Genomic DNA, 22386 nt, shown 5'->3' on the forward strand with positions numbered 1-22386 from the left:
ACAGACGCCCACCTGCTGACAAGGGCAGACGCCGTCCAGGCTGGACTGGCAAGGTCCCTCGCCCCTCCTGACTTCGGTCCCGGCCCCTCACCCTACACGCCAGTCACCCATCGAGCCCACGTGCTCCAGCGTACCGCAGGCTTTGAGACTTTCTTCCTCTGCATGCTTTCCCCCCACACCCTGTCCTTATGCTTCTCTGCACAAATGTCGCCTTTCTAGGAGGGTCGTCTTCCCAGCTTCCCCTGATGCTACCCCTTCTCCAGTCCACGTGACGCTGCCTCTCCTCCCCACCTCCACGGCACCCTCCCCACGGTGGCCCACAAGCCACCGTGAGCCCACTGGGATGGTTCTGCAGGGCAGGCAGAGTGTGAGCGCGTGCCGCCCTCCTCCACACTCTCCCCGGGGTAAGGCTGGCCACCCGCACCTCAGCACCCAGCGTTCTGAGTTCTCAGGGGCTCCCCACACCCTCCAGCTGCAGAGCCGTCTCCGGCTGGGTATCAGCCAAGGCACCGCTTCCGGGAGCCCATCCTTGACTTCCCAGGGCCGCGCCGACAGACCTTGTGCCCTCCCTCCCGGCATAGTCCTCCGTTTGGAATGCCACAGGCATCACTGTGACTATCTGATTAGCGTCTGTCTCCCTCACTAGACAGTGAGCTCCCCGGTAAGAGGGACAATGCCCGTCTCTGCTCATCACTCCATCCTCAGCGCCTGGTACACAGCAGCCACTCAATAACTACCTGCTGAATAAATGAATGAATGAATAAATGAAAGTTTTTGACTGTATTGTTCACACCTCTGTTACAGGAATTAACACCCTAAAACAGTATCTACCAATTAGCCTGCTTCCCTCTCCCACTACCCTGTGAACTTCTAAAGCACAGAAACTCTCTTTTCAGCTCTATCCTGCTAATGCCTGGCCACCAAAATTTTTTGTTTGAACAATTACGAAAGATATAAAGTCCTTTATATGTCGTTCTGAATAAAGGTGTCTGGTATCCTACAAATTAATTCCGAAGGACACAGAATGCAACCCCTAAAAGACCTGATTTTTGCATTTTATTAGAAGTAGTTGAATATGGTTTCTGGGGCGAGGACCTGACATGAGAAACGGGACAGTTTTTTTGGATTTTTTTCTTTCTTTTGCCATTGCAGTACTTTGATAAAAACAAAGTGGGAGGGACTTCCCTGGCAGTCCAGTGGTTAAGACTCCACACTTCCACTGCAGGGGGCATAGATTCGATCCCTGGTAAGGGAACTAAGATCATGGTGTGGCAAAAAAAAATAATGATAAATAATGATAAATAAATAAACAAAAACACAAAGGGGGAGGTGAACAAAGCCTGATTTTGGAGAAGACAGGGAAAATCCAGGTGCATCACCCAATTCCCCACTATTCACTAGGGTTGATGACCTATCAACCTTTCCAACTAACAAAAGGTTTGTCCTCTCAGTAATCTTCTTTAGTGCAGAGTTGACCAAGAGACAAGAATTTAATTTTGAATCAGACTTTTTTTTTTTTTTTTTTACAATACAGAAACTGAACAGCATGGCTGCTATAATTAAGGGGCTGAACGTCTTCAAAATACTTCTTTTTAAAAAAATGGTTTGGGCATTTTAATAGTCATAAATTTCTACAGCACTTCCACAGTTCTCAGTATACAGGTCCCAGGGAACCACTTTAACCTCCATCCCCTGGCAAAATTTGGTAAAAATAAGAACACTTCCTATACTTGAATAGATGCCTTCAATAGTTTTAGAAACAAGACTAACTCCAAAAAATCCAGCTCAGTGACTACCTGGTTAGAAGAGACTGCATTATGAGACAAGGGAACAAAAACAACAATGCCCAAACACAAAAAGGCACAGAAGACAGACATCAAGGTGAGGACCAAGGATCAGGGAGGAAGAGAGTGACATACTTTTTACTTTAAATATTTCTGTTTCAGAAATTGCAAGTCTTTATTTTGTATGTAAAAATAAAATCAGTGGGGCTTCCCTGGTGGCGCAGTGATTAAGAATCCGCCTGCCATTGCAGGGGACACGGGTTCGAGCCCTGGTCTGGGAAGATCCCACATGCCGCGGAGCAACTAAGCCTGTGCGCCACAGCTACTGAGCCTGCGCTCTAGAGCCCGCAAGCCACAACTACTGAGCCCGCATGCCGCAACGACTGAAGCCCTCGCGCCTAGAGCCCACGCTCCACAATGAGAAGCCACAGCAATGAGAAGCCCGTGCACCGCAACGAAGAGTAGCCCCCGCTCGCCGCAACTAGCGAAAGCCTGCACGCAGAAACAAAGACCCAACACAGCCAAAAATTAATTAAAAATAAAATCAGTAAGAACTTTCACCAAAATGCACTCTACACAAAATCTTGTAATTAATAATTAGTAGCAGATTAGCAACCCTTAGTAATTACTAACACATTAATATCTTTAAACATGTAAACCTTTATTTCATTCATTTGGCCATTCCATGAATCTTCACTGAGGAACTACCATGGGGAAGTCACACTGTGAAACATCAGGCCTTTATCAGTTCAGCCAAGTAGAAAAGGCAAAGGATAGAAGTCCAAAGACCTGCTCCTAAGTCCCTGATAGCTCATTTAAGAGCCATGCGACTTCACATCACAACCTTTTTTTAAACTTTTTTTAAAAAATTTTATTTATTGATTCATTTATTTTGGGCTGCATTGGGTCTTAGTTGCTGCGCACGGGCTTTCTCTAGTTGTGGCGAGCGGGGGCTACTCTTCCTTGCGGTGTGCGGGCTTCTCACTGTGGTGGCTTCTCTTGTTGTGGAGCACGGGCTCTAGGTGCACGGGCTTCAGTTGTGGCACGTGGGCTCAGTAGTTGTGGCTCGCGGGCTCTAGAGCGCAGGCTCAGTAGCTGTGGCTCGCGGGCTCTAGAGCACAGGCTCAGTAGTTGTGCACGGGCTTAGCTGCTCCGCGGCATGTGGGATCTTCCTGGACCAGGGCTCGAACCTGTGTCCCCTGTATTGGCAGGTGGATTCTTAACCAACGCACCACCAGGGAAGTCCCACAACCTCTTGAGTCTCACTTTATTCATCTGTAAAATGATGATAATAACAACACATTACAGAGTTGCCGTAAGGATCAAACCAGTCACGGCACTTCATAAACCACGCAGCTTATACACTGCACAACTTTCTCCACATGCTGATTGCTGCAATGCTTAATTTTATAATAAGTATGCTCTTCCTCATCCAATTATCAGATCTACCCAGAAGGCCTACTCTCCAGGGTCTCAGATAAATACACACATCTTAGCAGCCACTTAAGGGGAATTACTACTTAAATATCGAGAGAAGTTTTTTTTGTAAGATCAGGCAAGAATCTCTGAAAACTCCAGAATTAAATGTCATTTTCAAATTCTCTTCTATTCCCCCCCCCCAAGTCCTATCACAAGAAAAAAATTGATGTTTTCAAAAAAAATAGAAAGGGTATATATTTTAATGATGCAAGTCTCTCAAAAGAGGCAATTGCTTCACTCCTCTGGAGTTATGAACTGTCTAAAATAGGAGAGACACAAAAGAAGAGGAACACTAGAAATCCTCTTGACAATTATCAGAATACCAAATAAATTCACAAGTTGAGTGGCCCTGACTAAATTTAAATGAATATAATAAAATTTAAAATGTATTGCTTATATCCAGAGCAAAGGATACCATCATGTTTATGCAAGAACTATTAAACAACGCAAACTAACTCATTAGACCAAAAGGCAAATCCAAATTTCCCCCACAGAGCCATGTATTAAATGTTCTTGGGCAGTGCTAGTTCTAGTTCACAAGGCACATGGCTTGCAACACGTAATTTATACAGATATCCAGCCTCATTCAACATATTTTAAAACACAGAAGTAAGTATTTTTGACTTGTACTCACAATAACGATAAACTTCTATTTTTGTGAACAGTGAGGAGACTACGTTGAGAAAATGGTCTGAAAAGCTGTCCCCACCGCTTCCCGTGCAACCAGTGCACCTCATGGGACTAAAGCCCCAGGAGTGGGTGGGGGGAGGGGCGTGCTATTCATGGGACCCCTCCCTTCCCACCCCAGCCAGCTCATTCACAGTAACAGGTCTGTAACATGAACCCCTCCATTTTGTGTGGTCTTCAATGCGTGGTTTTTCCTACATTCAGTTTCTTACAGCAGGAATACCTCTAGTATTATCCAATTAACATTTAAGTTTTTTTTTTCACAGTAGCTCCCATGACAACATAAGTTTGCAGCTGTCATGGTGAATCTTTTGAAACTTTAAAGACTACTTGCCACAAAAGAGCACGGGCATGCCGGCATTTCTTCATAAAACAAGTACAAATGGGGAAACAAAATTGTACCAGAAAAAGAAAGAGCGGGGGGGAGAAAGAGAAAGAGAAAGGCAGGCAGCTATGTGTAAAACTCAAGTGCCAAAGGCACAAGAGTGGGGCACCAGCCTTTCTATTAGGAGGTACTTTCATTTCTAATGCACTACTTGTGAGACTCTTAAATCAGAGAGTGTAGGCTTACAAGATGGCCCTTGAGCTGATACCAGAAAAATAAATTGAGAACTGATCTGAAGAATGACAACCAGTAAAGCTGCAGACGAAGCCCAGGAGGGAGGGGCCTGAGGGACAAGAGTAGGCGTCCTCAGTGCGAAGACTCTTGGTGCAGACCTGGGCTAACACTCTCCAGGCACATGGTCATCTCTCAATTCTCAAGTGAGCCAGAAAAGGAAAGTCCAGAAAGACACGCTGTATTCTCTCACTCCCTGCCCCAAACCACACTTCCACTCTACACCTCATCGACCCTGTTCCCAGGAGAGGGCAACCTGAGCACAGTGCCTTTCAAAACAGGGAGCGGCATGGAGCTATTGGTTTCTTGGGTCTCCTGCTGAAAATGGGGTCATGTCTGAGGAGCTTTTAAGCAGTCAGAAAGTAGCCCACTCATGAAAAGTCTACACTCTGAAGACTCCACATCTAGGTTTATGATAGATTCTACAATTTCTGATTCTTGAAACAAATACTATAAACCTACCCCCACCGGCTGCCTTTATTTTACCTACTGTTCTTAGTATAGACTGCACTGACAGAAACGGTCACAGAAAGACCTATTGGGAGATCACTTCAATAAACAGGAAAACTGCAGTCCAAGCACATGTAAGTCTTTGAAAATGAACATCTACACTGCTGAAGTAGCACTAAAGTGACAAATGACAGTAATCCAGTGGCCCAAGGCCAGTAAATTCCATTGCAAACAGATTTATCTGTCTTGTGCCACAGTGATTCTTGCATGTGTGGCAGTAAAGACAACTGTAACAGCGTAATTACAAATTCAAAAGCGAGTGCTTCCCACTGTTTTCATATTTAGTATATTATCAGTAAGAAGTGTCCTCAGCAACCACCCTTAATGTGCCACTTGAAAAACCAGATCCATTAACAGCCAAGTACTTGCCTGTCTGAAATTTGTAAAAACACAAGAACAAACAAAAAATAACCTTGATGAACTATAATTCAAGTAGAGATGATACAACTTTTCTCAGTTACTTCAATATTATATTCTGAACACAGCACAAAGTAAATGTACCACTAGCCCTGGCATTAAATAATCATTAAGCTTTGGAATTCTTTTCTCCTTTAAGTTTTCCTATGAAAACCACGATTCAAACCACTTCAGTTCCACATAAAAAAGCCCTCAAATATATGTCCTAACTGTTGTTCTAGAGAGGAATGTGGAATGAGGCGGTCCACTTACTATTTGCTCATTTCAGGACACTGGTCCCCACAAGAGAGGCTCCAGAGGGTGAGGGTGAGGCCCTGGATAAGGCTCATCTCCACTGCTCCTGTGTAGAAACCACTGAGGCGACCATCAACGCACAAGCTTTAAATGGCTTATCTAGTCTTAGGACATGTTTCAAGATTTTGCTGTCACTATGCAAAGGAAAACTGGTATCTCCAAATATCCCGCATTTCAAATAATTTTATTTACTTCAGTTGCTCACTATGAAACTCCAATAAAAATGTCTCTCTTTGGAAAGCTACTAATACTGCTGTCAGTTACAAAGATATTCAACGATACAGCAACACTACCATATGCTGTAAACTGGATCCAAGAAATTCCACAGTGTAAAATGTGGGCGCCACAATGCTGTATGTGAGGCAGTGAAAAGATAAGAGTGAGCCCACTGCACAGGACCAGAACAGGAGCAGCCACACGATGTCCAAACAGGGTGTACGAAGAATTATTGTAGAGTTTTCACTATAAATGACTGCAATGATCACAAAAATCTCTTCTGGTTTACGGCAGAATTGGTCAGTTCAAATTAATTACCCCAAATCATTTTAATCAGTTCCCTCATGCCAACAAATGTCAGAGATGTACTTTCACTCCAACTGTCAAAGTTCGTTGTATTTATTAAAATGTGTTGAAAACTACTGGCATTAGAAATGTTTCTAAGTTTTGCACTGTTTATGTCAATCCAGGGAAAAGGGTTCAATCAATGGTGTGGAAATAGGCTATAAACTATATAAATGTTTTAAATTGTAACCTTAAAATCCAATTTTAAAATAGGACCCTTATAAAAACTTAATAAAAGAAAAAAGAAAAGAAAATAGGACCCTTACTGTTAATCTGTGATTCATATCTCCAATAATAAACAAGAAACACGCATAATAACAAATAACAGTGCTTAGCAGAGGGCAAGAGCCCAACCAATATTTGTTGAATTAATGAATGGCCATGACTATGGCAGGACCTTCAGGACAGCAGGTAACTGAACAAAACAAAATTATTAAAATGCTTAGCCTGACTCAAGCGGGATCCAATCATTAAATCCTATCACATATGATTTCATTACTTGTTTTCATTATTATTCTTCTAAAAGAAAATTATGAAAAGAAAAGAAAAGAAAAATATGAGAACTCATACTATTTCCTTTCCTACCTTCTGCATGCTACAACTTAAAAGCATTTTAATCATACTTTAGTTTTTTTTACAAATTTATTTATTTTATTTTTGGCTGCATTGGGTCTTTTTTGGCTGCATTGGGTCTTTGTTGCTCTGTTTTCTCTAGCTGCAGCACGCGCAGGCTTCTCACTGCAGTGGCTTCTCTTGTTGTGGAGCACGGGCTCTAGGCACACGGGCTTCAGTAGTTGTGGCACGTGGGCTCAGCAGCTGTGGCGCACGGGCTTAGTTGCTCCACGACATGTGGGATCTTCCCGGACCAGGGCTCGAATCGTGTCCCCTGCATTGGCAGGCGGATTCTTAACCACTGTGCCACCAGGGAAGCCCTAATCAAACTTTAAAAGAATAAGCCCAAAGTGCTGCTAACATTTATGTTCAGCTAACTGTTGCCACTCCAATTTTCTAAAGATGTGTATAGGCAATATTGCTGTATAAGACATAAATACTACGACATTAAGGAAAGTAAATGAAATTACAATCACTTTTACCTATTATCACCACTCATTAACATTTCACTTTGCATTGCGATTGGTGCTTCCGATAATGGAAGTGGGGACTTCCCTGGTGACGCAGTGGTTAAGAATCCACCTGCCAATGCAAAGGACACGGGTTCGAGCCCTGGTCCGGGAAGATCCCACATGCCACGGAGCAACTAAGCCCGTGCGCCACAGCTACTGAACCCGCGAGCCACAACTACTGAAGCCCGCACACCCAGAGCCCGTGCTCCGCAACAAGAGGAGCCACCGCCATGAGAAGCCTGCGCACCGCAACGAAAAGTAGCCCCCGCTCGCCACAACTAGAGAAAGCCCGTGCACAGCAACAAAGGCGCAACGCAGCCAAAAATAATAATAAAATTAAAAAAAATTTTTTAAATAAGAGCAAAGCTTAATTTAAAAATAAAATTTAAGGTGAGAAAAAGGCAAACACCAAATCTCTTAAGGAAAGAAATCTTTGAATCGCACACTTGTAAAACTTATTCAACCACTACTAAGCCCTTTTTTTGTGCAAAGAACTATACTGAGTTACTTTAAAACGCAGATGTACACGTGAACAAAAGTTTAAAGGGGAAAGTTGTAGAGCAAACTAAAGTGCCAAAAGTTTAACAAAATTGCTGCTTCCTGTAAGATCTCATTTTTTAAGTTATCGAGTCTCAAATTCCGCGACACGCGTTAATTCCAATAGTTACTAAAACCGACTCCATTTCCAAAAGGGCAACAAAAACCAATTGCTTTGAAAGGGTTACGATTTACCGGCCACCAGTTTTGCAACAGCTACTTTGTTTCATTTTCCCTTATTTAATACATATTTAATACAACAGCACACTGAGATGATATAAAAACGCGCAATAACTTCTAGGGCTTAGAAGTCAACACATCAGCGGTCCACAGCAAGCCTGACAAATAATACCACATGCCGATTTTTATCCAGACCAATTGTATTTGGGGGAGTGAGGAGAGGGAATAAGGGCTCAACTCTACACTCACATCTCTCTAAAAGCGTGCGTTTTACTCTTTCTTTCCACTATGGGATTATCACAAACGACCCCTAAGATACCGCTGACAGGGTGCGTTAGTAGTGTCAGCCAGGCTGAGGCGGATTCGTGCAAAAGATGTCACTCAAAGGCAGGTACAAGTATGGTCCTGGCGAGTTATTTAGAGTTTTCTTTGCACCAGTAACCTTAGGCTGCTTCTTAGTGACTTGAGTCTAAAAGTCAGAACACCGGCAAGCCGCCCCCCCGCGCCGGGTCAATCAAACTGCGAAAGCAACCTTTGGGGCCATGGGGAAAACGGGGCACCCCAAATCTTGGTGGCTCGTTCCGGGCAGAGAGGCGACCACAGGGCGTGGAAGGCTATGCCGCCCCGGGGCCTCCCGAAGATTCCCGGCTGCCTCCTGGAGCAGCCAGGGCCCCATCTGCACCGCCGGCTCGCCCCGCGGTCCAGCCCTGAGGTTAACCCCTTCGCGCCCCCCACGCCCTCTCCAGGCCGGCCCGGGCGCCCCCTCTCCGCCGCCCCTCTGAAGCGGGGCCCGGTGGGCTCTGGCGCGGGGCGGGCCGGGCTGCAGGCGGCCGAGGCGCGGAGGCGGCGGGAGGCTCGGGGCCTAGTCCCGGGCAGCGTGTCCCGGCGCCCTCCCCCACTCCCACACGCTCGCTCGGGGCCGGGGTGCGCCCGCCCGCCCGTACGCCCGCCCCGGCGCCCACCCGCCCGCGGCCCGGGGCCCCTTCCCGCCGAGGGCGCCGGCCGGCTGCTACCTGCGGGTTGCGGAGGGCCATGGCGGCCCGTTTCAATGAGCCTCGGCGCTCGTCCGACTCCTCACGCTGCTTCCCCCGCCGCCGCCATCTTCTCGCCCGCACATACACACTCGCATCGGCCGCCGCGCCTGCGCACTGGCCGCGTGCCGAGGGGCGCGGGGAGGCCGGGCGCGCCGAGCGCGCGCTGCGCATGCGCGGCCGACAGGTGGGCGTGCGCGGCGAGAGTCGGCCCGGGGCGGACCGCGAGCCCGCGGCCCTCGGCGGATGCGGGCCCGCCCGCCGCGGACCTGGAGCTACCGGGTCCGGCTGCGGCGCCGTAGGGGAAAGGACAGTGGACGGAGGTGATAACGCCAAAGCGCCTGGTCGGCTCGGGTTTCTCACCAGCCGGGAGGCCACCTGGGTGCTGGGTGGGACTCGGGATGTCCGGAGCCCGGGAGCCGCGGCCTGAAGTCCGCCCGCGCCCCCGAACCCCAGGGTCGTCCTGGGCCGGGGTCGTCCTGGGCCGGGGTCTCCGAAGTGCGCGCTGAAGATCTCAGAGTAGTCCCGGTTTATGGAGGTCACATCCGTCCATTCATTAATTTATTCACTTTTCATTCATTCCACAAACACTATCTGAGCGTCTACTCTGTGCCACGCCTTTAGCTAGGCATTGGAGAATATTTTGAAAAAATAAAAATGAAAACGCACCGGTAAAGCGTTTAGGATTGGGGCCTGGCAAATAGTAAGCACTCAGCGTTGCCTACTATCACACGCATACATGCACGCATACAGACAGACCAGCTTTCGGGTCATTGGTTCAAGAAACAGTGAACCCCCTACTTGACCATGCAGTTTATCACCTACTTTGGCCCTTCTAGCTGAGTGATTCGGGCAAGTTAATTCCGTTTCCTAAGTCTTTGGTTTCCTCACCTGTGAATGAGGCTAATAAAATTTCTTAACTCCCAAGATTTCTGTGAGGTGAGTGTGAACGCACCAGCCCTCAATAAACATTAGCTTCTGTGATTATTATTCATAACCATGATCGCTCTTTTCAAGTGCTCAGCAAACAGAGAGCCTATTACCAGAGCCCGTGCTGAGCAGAGGGGATCAACAGTAAGATCCATTGCCACATTCCATAAGGCAGAGGGCCTGGTCTTTTCAAAAATGGGATGTCATGAAAAATATAAGAAGGGGAAGGGATTGTCTAAAATAAAAGAGCTAAACTGATACAAACTACTATATATAAAATAGATAAAAAACAAGGTCCTACTGTATAGCACAGGGAACTATATTCAATAGCCTGCGATAAACCACAATGGGAAAGAATATGAAAAAGAACATATATATGTATAACTGAATCACTTCTCTGTACAGCAGAAATTAACACATTTTAAATCAACTATACTTCAACACAAAATTCTAAAAATAAAATAAAAGAGCTAAATAAAAAACTTAACCGAATACAGTGTGTGAAGCTTGATTGGATACTGGTGTTTTTTAACCTGGTAAATATTTTTTGACAGTTGGAGAAAGTTGAGTATGGTTTGGATGTAGATGATTTTAGTGAATTATTGGTAACTTCCATAATATAATAATGATATTACGCTCATGTGAGAGAATGTTGTTTTGTTAGGATATGCATCTGAAGAATTTAGGGGTGAATGTCATAATACCTGAGTTATTTTTTAATGGTGCAACAAAAAATAAAATTATATAAGCACACACAAATACACATAGAGGGAGAGAAACTAAATAATGCAAAATGTTAACAGTTGTTGGATCTAAGTGGTACCATCACCTTTTCTGTATGCTTGAAAAAATTTTTTAACAAAAAACTAGGGAAGGGAATTCCCTGGCAGTCCAGTGGTTAGGACTCCGTGCTCTCACTGCGGTGGCCCTGGTTTGATCCCGAGTCAGGGCAATATGATCCCACAAGCCCCACGGCTCAGCCAAAAAAAAAAAAAAAAAAAAAAAGCTAGGGAAACAATACAATACTGTATCCATGCTGTGATTAAAACCACAGAAAAATTCTGCCTACATATAGAGAAAGACAGGGAGGGATATGAAAACACATTGGTGACGTAATGGTTGATATCTGATTTTCATCATAACGGTTCTTGAACAAAAAATCAAAATTATGGGACTTCCCTGGTGGCACAGTGGTTAAGAATCTGCCTGCCAAAAAAGGGGACTCGGGTTTGAGCCCTGGTCCAGGAAGATCCCACAGAGCAACTAAGCCCACGTGCCACAACTACTGAGCCCGCGCACCTAGAGCCAGTGGTCTGCAACGAGAGAAGCCACCACAGTGAGAAGCCCACGCACCAAAACAAAGAGTAGCCCCTGCGCACATCAACAAACACCCAACTCAGCCAAAAAAAAAAAATCAAAATTATGATCAATGAGACCCAGTTTTAATTTTCAAATCACTTACAGAGATATTACCACGAATTTTTTTTTTAATGTTGACACTATTGGGGTTTTTTGGGGGGTGTTTTTTTTTTTTTGGTTGTTTGTTTTTTGGGGTTTTTTTGGCCACACTGGGTAGCTTGCAGGATGTTAGTTCCCCAACCAGGGATCAGACTCGTGGCGTGCCCCCTACAATGGAGTCCTGGAGTCCTCTCACCACTGAACTGCCAGGGAATACCAAAAGTATGTTTTCTGTTTGTTTGTTTTTAATGGTGGCACCACATAATTTCAATACAAGGAGATAAATGTGAAAAGGAAAATATGAACAAACACTGTGGGCCCTGCAGTCCTTAGCAAACCCTCCTACTAAGAGCCAAGGGAGGAACCCAGAGTAAAGACAGGCCAGAAATAAAATCCTGAGTCCCCCACTCACTGGGTTGCATGAATTTCAGCAGGTTACTTAAACTGTCTATGACTCTTTTGTAAAAGGACGTGTGGTAGGCAGAATAATCTCATCCCAAAAATGTTCACTTCCTAATCTCCAGAACCCTGTGCAGGTGTGACTTTACATGGTAAAAGGGACTTTGCAGATGGGATTAAACTGAGGACTGTGAGATGAAGAGATAATTCTGGATTATGTGGGTGGGACCCATATAAACACAAAGATCCTTAAAAAAAGGAGGGAGGAAGCCAGAAGGTCAGACAATCAGAGAAGTAACAAGGGGCGGTTGTGGCGCGGTGGGGGGGAGGGGGTCGGATTTCAAGACGCTGAGCAGCTGGCTTTGAAGATGAAGGCAGGGTTATGAGCCAGGGAATGCAGGAGGTTCTAGAAGTTAGAAAAGAAACAGACTCTCTCCTAAAGCCTCCAGGAGGAACAAAGCCTTGCCTACACCTTGATTTTAGCCCAGTGAGTCTTCTGACCTACAGAACTATAAAATAATAATTTGTAAACCAGTCAATTTGTGGTCATTTGTTACAACAGGAAATGAACATAGGGGATAATACCACCTCCTTTGCAAGCCTGTTGGCAGGAGGAAACAAAGTAATGGATCTAGCACACGGAGTATGGTGCTGAGCACTTTTTAACTACCAATCAATAGGTGATAAGGGACTTTTTTTTTTTTTTTTTTTTTTTTTTGCGGTACGCGGGCCTCTCACTGTTGTGGCCTCTCCCGCTGCGGAGCACAGGCTCCGGACGCGCAGGCTCAGCGGCCATGGCTCAGGGGCCCAGCCGCTCCGCGGCATGTGGGATCTTCCCGGACCAGGGCACAAACCCGTGTCCCCTGCGTCGGCAGGCGGACTCTCAACCACTGCGCCACCAGGGAAGCCCTAAGGGACTTTTTATTGTATCCCAGGGAGGCTGTAAGTTTTCTCCAAGGAGGTAACATTTGAGCTAAGCCTTGATGGCTATGTCTTGAGAGGGCACCCATATTTCCCCATCTGAACCAATGGATACATGTTTTGACAAGCAGGAGTTAACTCTTGGGCCCAAGGGGTCAGAGTATTTCAGTTAGACCTGTCCTACCCGGAAAATTCTTTTCTGAAACTCTGATAGTATAGAAGAGTACCACTAGCTGTGTGACCTTGGGCAAGTACCTATCCCTCTGGACCTCAGTTTCCTCATCTGTAAAATAGGAGGAATAATACCTTTCAGGAATGTAGTAGAAATAAATATAATGACAAGAAAAGGTACGTAAATTGCTTAATAAGACGTTCAGCATAGAACAAGGGCTTGATAAATGATGGAAATTATCATTAGGATTCCCAGACTTTTTGGAAAGGAATGTTTGCACAGGCTCAGTGCATTTGACAGGATATATCGCCAATGATAAAATTCAAGCTTTCAAACAAAAATTAGAATTTGAGGAAATGTATCCACCATTGTGAGCTGGGCAGCTTTCCAACACTGAAGGACTTTTCTGATGAGATTGGTGGTGATAGTAACAAATGAGATTTTTTTTTTTTAAATATTGACTAATGGAACATTTCAACATTTGGAAGATGTGTATAACTCACTGAATCAATATTTTCCAAATGACCCGTGTAGGATGTTATAAAATCATGCATGAATAAAAGATCCATTCAAAGTACAAGATAGACCAATGGACTTTAATCTAACAGTGTACGAAAAATTCAGAGATGATTTCACATTCCACTTTCCAATTTTCCTTTAAGAAATGTGTCTGCTTTTCACAGAGCAACAGAGAAAAATATCCATAATTACCAAAAAAGGTCATTCCCTTTTTTTCTTTTTTTCTTAAAAAAGGCCATTTCTTATGAGGACTTTACTTTTCAGGGAAATACTCCTCTCTCCCCTTCTCAACTGCATGCCCTGTGTGAGGCTGGATTTTCTTCACACTTCAATCAAAGCAATATATCACAACCAACTGAAGTCACAAGCAGGTATGAGAATGCAGCTGACATGAAAAAGCTTTAAAAAAAATACAAAATAATGCCACTCTTCTCACCAACATGTTTTGTTTTGAAAACAGTTATGTTTCATTAAAAATATGTTATTTTTTACATTGGCATGCAATGAGTTTATGAGAAATAAATTGCCATACGTATTTGTAAATGTCTTAGTTTTCATTCCTAAGTGGTAAAGAGCAATAAGATAGAACACACAAAAACAAAAGCTTCTGGGGGTCAGCAATAATCTTGTAGGTGAAAAGAAATCTGAGGACCTCCCTGGTGGTCCAGAGGTTAAAAATCCGTCTGCCAATGCAGGGGACACGGGTTCAAGCCTTGGTCTGGGAAGATCCCACATGTCGCAGAGCAACTAAGCCTGTGCACCACAACTACTGAGCTTGCGAGCCACAACTACTGAAGACTGCACTCCACAACAAGAGAAGCCACCGCAATGAGAAGCCCGCACACCGCAATGAATAGTAGCCCCTGCTTGCTGCAACTAGAGAAAGCCCATGAGCAGCAGCAAAGACCCAAGGCAGCCACAAAAAAAAAAAAAATTTATTTTACGGAAGTATAGTTGATTTTAAATGTTGTGTTAATTTCTGCTGTACAGCAAAGTGATCACTTATACATATATATACATTGTTTTTTACTTTTCTTTCCATTATGGTTTGTCACAGGATATTGAATATATTGATAGTTCCCTATGCTATACAGTAGGATGTTGTTTACCCATCCTATATATAATGTAATAGTTTGCATCTGCTAACCCCAAATCCCAACCCATCCTTCCCCTAGCCCCCTCCCTCTTGGCAACCACAGTCTTTTCTCTATGTCTGTGAGTTTGTTTCTATTCTGTAGATTAGGTCATTTGTGTCATATTTCAGATTCCACATATCAGAGATATGATATTTGTTTCTCTTTCTAACTTACTTCACTCAATATGAGAACCTCTAGGTCCATCCATGTTGCTGCAAATGGCATTATTTCATTCAAAAATATATTTCTGAGACAACCTAGTAGTGTACATAAGGCCTAGAGGAGACTAGAGAATTATTCACCAACAAATGTGTTGGGTGTGCTAGTGGCTTTGAGATTATGCTAGGAAACACTACTTCCTGTTTTAAGGGATATATGCTGAAATATGTACAGGTGAAATGACAGGATGTATGGGATTTGCTTCAAAAGATTTGAGAAAAAAACAGAAAGGAAAAAGGAATAGATGAAGCAAAAAAGGTGAAATCTTGAGAACCATTGAGATATGAGGGTGTCCGGTCAGGTCGTCTGAGAAGCAAGAGGGAAAATAGAAGGGAGCTGGGGGGCGGTGGGGAGAGACCTGGACTGGTGCCTGGCTGTCCCCTGGGCAGAAGTGGGGATGGGGAAAGGCTGGGTAAAAGTCCTTGAGCCAAATTTGCCCATCAGAGCAATCCCATTCCCTCGGGAAAGGACCTGCCTAGTAGGTCATACTACTCATACTGCCTGTATGAGTTTCCTAGGGCTTCTGTAACAAATAGATGCTCTGAGGAAGCATCTATTTCAGGCCTCTCTCCACCTTCTGGTGCTGCTGGGGATCCTCGGCTTAGAGCTTCAGCACTCCAATCTCTGCTTCCATTGTCACACGGTCTTCTTCCCTCTGCGTCACTTAATAAAACCAACTCTGGGGCTTCCCTGGTGGCGCAGTGGTTGGGAGTCCGCCTGCCGATGCAGGGGACACGGGTTCGTGCCCCGGTCTGGGAAGATCCCACATGCCGCGGAGCAGCTGGGCCCGTGAGCCATGGCTGCTGAGCCTGCGCGTCCGGAGCCTGTGCTCCGCAACAGGAGAGGCCACAATGGTGAGAGGCCCGCGTACCGCAAAAAAAAAAAAAAACTGAGGCTTTTTCATCCGGAGCCGAAAGGAAAGGAACCTCAGGTTGTCCCCCTGAGCTCCTAATCACGGCTTGTTTTTCAGCACATGTTATCTCAAATATGTTAAATCTTTAAACATCAACGTCAAATTCAGCCCAGCAACCTGCCCGAGGGAACACAGGTTGCTGCCTCTCCTCTCAGCTCCCTGACTGGTGTGTTCACCCATTTATTTCTTCTCCTTCTTCTGCTCTTTTATTCTTGGTGGCAGAACTCGAATAGTTGATGTCTCTTCTTGAGTAAAATACCCGCACAGTGCCAGTGCTGTTCCTCCCTTCTCTGTTGTACTTATTTCCTTGTCTCTGCCCTCCCCAGGGTGGGGCACTGTCCCCAGATAACAGAACAGGTGGCACTATCTCAAAGGACCTTGGCCAGGGGGAAAAGTGCTCAAGAAAAGGAAAAAGACAAGGTAAGATGCACCATTGGTCTGGGTTGCATTAATTCCAGCCTCAAGTCACTTTGAGAACTCAAAGGAATCATTGATTTTCTGTAACTTGGTTCCTACATAAGCAGGAAAGGCCAGTGTGTCCTGCCTGCCTCTTGGGTTAGGTACTGAGATCAACTGGGACGATGCAAGGCAGCTTGTACCATGTAGATTAATCCATTAACTGCAACACTTTCACATTACTAATTAGTTAAAGTGGCGACATCACTATTTAATACCCTTTCATGTTTCTTGATTCAGTCACCCCTACCAACCCTTCCCTTTCCCATTCATCAAAGAATTTCTTATTTTTCATTGATTTTCACCTAACATTTTTTATTTTCCTGCCAGACAGACAGCTGGGAGTGGGAAGAAATAGTGTAGCATTCTTTCAAGCTCCTTTAGCCTACCAAAATAAGTATCTTTTCTACTCTCAAGTGAAGATTGATTACTGTAACAAAATCAAGAGATTTGAAAGAAAAAAATAATAATCCATGACTCCAGCACTCTGGCACAAGCCCTATGATTGTTTGATTTTTTTTTCCCCCATGAGCTTGTTATTAGCATGGATGTGATTGGAATCCACAGCACGGGCTTTGGTGTCCCAGGTCCAAGTTCAGTTCCCAGCTCTTGCCAGTCAGCAGGGGGTGAGCTGTGGGCACGTCCACTGCAGGAAGCCTCGGTTTCCTCCTTTGACGCCTTTTTCAAAGTGTGGTCGTCAGGATTAAATGAGATCATATAGGGCTTCCCTAGTGGCGCAGTGGCTGAGAGTCCACCTGCCGATGCAGGGGACACGGGTTCGTGCCCCGGTCCAGGAAGATCCCACACACCACAGAGCGGCTGGGCCCGTGAGCCATGGCCGCTGGGCCTGTGCGTCCGGAGCCTGTGCTCCGCAACGGGAGAGGCCACAACAGTGAGAGGCCCGCGTACCGCAAAAAAAAAAAAAAAAAAAAAATGAGATCGTATATAACAGCCATATAACAGCATCATAAATAAGGGTCAGCCAAGGCACCCCAAGAAACAGACACCACTGACCATCCAAGTGGTGTGGTGGAGCATGAACGGTTGGAAGGGGTGAACTAGAGGCGTACACTCAGTACCTCTAAAGCCCAGGGTTGGCCTGGCAGTTGAGTCAGGGGTGAGGGAGCCAGGGAGTCTTGGCAGAGATGGTGTTGGAGAAATGATAATAACATCTACCATTTACTGAGGCTGTGTGCTAGGCACTCCAATTACATCCTTTAAACGCAAAAGCCGATCTTTTTTGTTTTTGGCTGTGCTGCACGTCTTGCAGGATCTTAGTTCCCAGACCAGGGATCCAGCCCGAGCCCCCTGCAGTGAAAGCCCAAGTCTTAACCATAATTCCCCATAAGCCGATCATTTAATTCACGTATTTATTCATTCGGCAAAGCGTAGAGAGCTCCTACTCTATGCAAGTGTCCATATAGACGCTGGAGATAGGAAGGTGAGTAAAACAATGTATATGCAGCACGTATCCATACACGGACTGTACATACAGAGATACACATGTGTTCTCAGCTCACATTGTCCCAGGCAGGTTGTTCCCAGTATTTCCATCATGGAGGACGCTGTCATGTGTTTATTATCTTCCCTGGACTTTTTAAAAAATCATTAAGTAATAAAATAATCAATGACTTGGTGGCTGGTTGAGCACATTTTAGGTGGGGGAACCACCCAAGCGTTTCTTTTTTTTTTCCTAATTTATTTATTTATTTATTTTGGCTGCAGTTGGGTCTTCATTGCTGCACGTGGGCTTTCTCTAGTTGCGTTGAGCGGGGGCTACTCTTCCTTGGGGTGCGCGGGCTTCTCACTGTGGTGGCTTCTCTTGTTGCAGAGCATGGGCTCTAGGTGCGCGGGCTTCAGTAGTTGTGGCACGTGGGCTCAGTAGTTGTGGCTCGTGGGCTCTAGAGAGCAGGCTCAGTAGTTGTGGCGCACGGGCTTAGCTGCTCCGCGGCATGTGGGATCTTCCCAGACCAGGGCTCGAACCCGTGTCCCCTGCATTGGGAGGTGGATTCTTAACCACTGTGCCACCAGGGAAGTCCCCACCCAAGGGTTTCTTGACAGCAGTGACTCCTCTTAAGGAGGCCACTTACTGCTGATGAAATTGAGCAGGAGAGTAAGCGATGGTTTTGTCTCATCACACGCTGGTTTCCGGTTCAGCCCCAGCAATCACGATTCTGCTCTGGGGAGGTGGGGACCACGCTCACCTTGCTTTCCACTGTAGTCCCAACACGAGGCAGAATCTCTAACATGTGGTGAGTACTCCACGAGTTCCTGATGACTTCATGAAGAATTAGGGCCCCGAAGAACATCTGAATGGTAGCTAGCCTCTCCAGACAGGGAGGTGACAGCTTCAAGCCTTCAAAAACCACCTTCCTGTCTTTTCCCGAGTAGAGATTCTCTTTCTCCCATTCCAGGACAATCTAGGTTTTGCAAACTTGGCAAGCTCACCCAGCTAGTTAGAGACAGAGAAAAATTAGCCCCTCTCTCCTTGCCTGGACGATGGCAATTCTCCGCTAATAGAATATCCTACAGTTTCACCCTGGTCTCTTTCCATCTACCCTCCATGCAGCAGCCAGAGGGATCCTGTTAACACTCAGATTGGATCCTGTGCCTCTGCTGCTCAGAACCCTATGCTGGTTCCCATCGCTCTGAGGAGAAGTCCACACAGTGACCTATGAGATCCTAGGAGAGCTGGTCCAGCGTCACTTCATCTCCTGTTCCTCTCCCCCATATTCCCTCTGCTCCAGCACACTGGTCTCCTTGCCAGTCCTCAAACAGGCCAGGATACTCCTGCCCCAGGACATGTGCACTAGCTGCTCCCCCTGCCTGGAATGCCCTCCCCACGTCCCAGTGGCCACTCCTCCCTTTTCTCCAGGGTCACCCTCTCGTGACAACTTCTCTGGCCGCCCCAGATAAAATGGGAACATCCTTCCCAGCACTGCTTATCCTCTTGTTTCATTTTTCCCCTTAGAACTTATCACTCACAAGCCATATATTTAATTAATTCATTTCCTTTAATGTCTGTCTTGCTCCCTGAAATGGGACCTCCTCAAAAGCAGAGATATTTATTCGTTTTGTTCACTGTAATAGCCTCAGAGCCTAGAGCAGCACCTGTCACATAAGTGTTCCATAAATACATGCCGAATTTGTGAAGCAGTTAGTTAACGAACCAGAATGGAGGTCTCCTGAGAACCAGTACAAGTCACTTTCCGTATCTGGGGTCTTCTCTAGCAACACATGGAGGATGGCCTCAAATTTCCAAGATCTCTTTTATCTCTGAAAACTATTACTTCCAAACATCAAGATTTTGACTCTTCGTCCATTGGTTCCAAAACATTCTTTCCCGCCACACCCCCTTTTGAAATGTGCTCTAAAGCATGCTAGCCTATAGCTCCACCACGTTCAAAGTCACCATGGGGATTTCTTCCTGAGTTGACACCTCAGAGCCACCTGTGTGGAAGATTAAAGATGGCAGCCAATCCTCGACACTCCACGTAGAGAGATGGAGTCTCCTTTTCTCCCCTTGGATCTGAGCTGGCCCTGGGACTTGCTTTGACCAACAGAAGGCCATGGAAGTGATGCTGTGTAGATTCCTAAGCTGAGCCTTTCTCTTGAGCACTTGGAGCGTTTCCTTGGAAACCAGCCCCTATGCTGTGAGAAACCCAAGTGACAGAGAGACCCTGTGGAGGAGAATCAAGAATCCCTGTCCTCGGGCTTCCCTGGTGGCGCAGTGGTTAAGAGTCCGCCTGCCGATGCAGGGGACATGGGTTCGTGCCCCGGTCCGGGAAGATCCCACATGCCACGGAGCGACTGAGCCCGTGAGCCATGGCCGCCGAGCCTGCGCGTCCAGAGCCTGTGCTCCGCAACGGGAGAGGCCACAACAGTGAGAGGCCCGCGTATCGCAAAAAAAAAAAAAAAAAAGAATCCCTGTCCCCACCCTGGCTGGGCTCCCAGCTGACAGCCAGCACCCACTGCCAGCCACGTGTGGGAGGCCCCCGGGACGTCCCAACCCAGTTGAGACTCTATAAACAGCAAACATTCATTTCTCAAAGTGATGGAGCCTGAGAAATCCAAGATCAAGGCACTAGCAGAGTCAGTGTCCGGTGAGGGCCTGCTTCCTGGTTCATAGGTGGTATCTTTACTCTGTGTCCTCACACAGCAGAAGCAGGAGGGAGCTCTCTGGGCTCTTGTTATAAGGGCACTAATGTCACACATGAGGGTTCCACCCTCATGACCTCATGACCTCCCAAAGGCCCCAGCTCCTTTTTTTTTTTTTTTAGTATTTAAAATTTTTTGGCTGCAGCCATGCGGCATGCAGGATCTTAGTTCCCTGACCAGGGATCGAAACTGTGCCCCTGCAGTAGAAGTGCAGAGCCCTAACCAGTGGACAGCCAGGGAATTCCCTGGCCCCAGCTTCTAATACCATCATGTTGGGGGATGGATTTCAACATACAAATTTGGGGGGTGGTGTGGGGGACACAAACATTTAGTCTGTGGCACCAAACAATCTCCAAAACACAGACACAGACATATTCCTAGGATTCCTGTCCCTTAATAAGATTGTCTAATGGCAAATGGAGATAGCCAACTCTGTATTTAGTTGAATTTTATGCACTTATGTTTTGAAGGACTAAAATGCAGATCCTAGGGACTTCCCTGGTAGTCCAGGGGTTAGGACTCTGCGCTTTCACTGCCGAGGGCGTGGGTTCAATCCCTGGTTGGGGAGCTAAGATCCCATAAGCTGCGTGGCACGGCCAAAAAAATAAAATAAAATGCAGAGACTAGAAGATTAGCCTTTTCACCTGCAGGAGACTTTGTGGAGACACCGGGCAAATCTTGTGTTTCTCCTGAGTCCCCAGGACCTCATCACCCAGGGGATGGACATTAAGTCATGTATAGGGAGGGTAATCCCTGATGACACTCACTACTTAGGCTCTGGGTTGATATTTTGTGTCTATAGGCCTATGTAACACTCACCACAACCTTATGAAAGAGGAACTCTTATCATTAGCCCCATTTTATAGATGAGCAAATTGTGGATTTGCCTACCCTAGCTCCCTCCCCTAGTCCCTGGTCAAGTCAGGATTTGAACCCAGGTCTGTCAGATGCCTGAGACCTTGGCCGTAACTTCTACCCTCACTGCCTTCAAATAACTCAAGTTTCACTGTGTCTGCACCTTTACTCTCTGAAAAGCCCTTCAGTTTCAAGGGCTTTTCAGCACACAAGGGCTGTGTGCTGAGCAGTAAAACTGCTCCCACCTCCCCGCCAAGCGCCCTGTTGGGCTCTGTAGCTCTCCTACTGTTACCTGAAGCCTGGGTTCTTCTCTTGGGGGCTGTCAGGCCAATAGACACAACCAAGACGAAGATGGAGAGAAGGAAGTACTTATCATCACTTGCAGCAAGTGAGGAGAACACCAAGGATCTTTCCCAAAGCAGTGTCTCCCCAAGAGCCAAAGTGGGGAAGTTTGAAGCTAAGGGAATATGCCAATTCATGAAGGGGCATGAGCAGAGGAGGATTTGGCATAGAATTGGGGCCAAGGTCGACAGAGCCCAAGTCTTAGTTGATTGAAGTCAGGAGGGTCAACATCCTGCTTCCATCCTCCACCTGGGTGGGGGCCTTAGTTCCTGCAGAACTCAAAGATATACTATTATGTACATCCCTTGTGGAGGAACTAAGACTCTGCTTGTCACTGCCTTTTCTCTATTCCTGCATTCCTGTGTTCTTTTAAGATCATTGATGACTGAGACCTGTTCAAGGGCAAGCATGGTGGCCGGGCTTAGCTCACAAAATGGCTTAGGCCAAAATGGCTTCTCGTATGTCAAGAAAGCCATTCCTTTAAGGGACCCCCTAACGTATCTGCTTACACTACCATGTCACTATAACAGGGCACCAGGTGACCTGGGTCCTAGAGTGGCTCTGCCACTGGTATTGGTCTTTGTCTCTCTAGCAACAAGAGTCATCTGCCTCCAAAGTCTGGACTTTGCTACCACGTTTGTGCTGTTATGTTAAAACTTCTTGAGGAGTTTTTGCTTTTGCTTCTATT

At 46.1% G+C, this 22386-nt stretch overlaps 1 protein-coding gene across 1 annotated transcript in view; it reads right to left on the minus strand.

Moving 5' to 3' along the window:
• Positions 1 to 9394, minus strand: part of USP10 (ubiquitin specific peptidase 10) — a gene marked incomplete at its 5' end in the record, with an annotated part of 72344 nt that extends 62950 nt beyond the window's left edge. Inside the window, one exon of the mRNA XM_079723405.1 lies at positions 9203 to 9394. Coding sequence (XP_079579531.1) covers positions 9203 to 9394 — 192 coding nt within the window. The remainder of the gene's footprint in view (positions 1 to 9202) is intronic.
• Positions 9395 to 22386: the final 12992 nt, after the last annotated feature.

The sequence above is a fragment of the Hyperoodon ampullatus genome (genome assembly GCF_949752795.1).
Source record: "Hyperoodon ampullatus genome assembly, chromosome: 18".
NCBI classification, from domain to species: Eukaryota; Metazoa; Chordata; class Mammalia; order Artiodactyla; family Ziphiidae; genus Hyperoodon; species Hyperoodon ampullatus.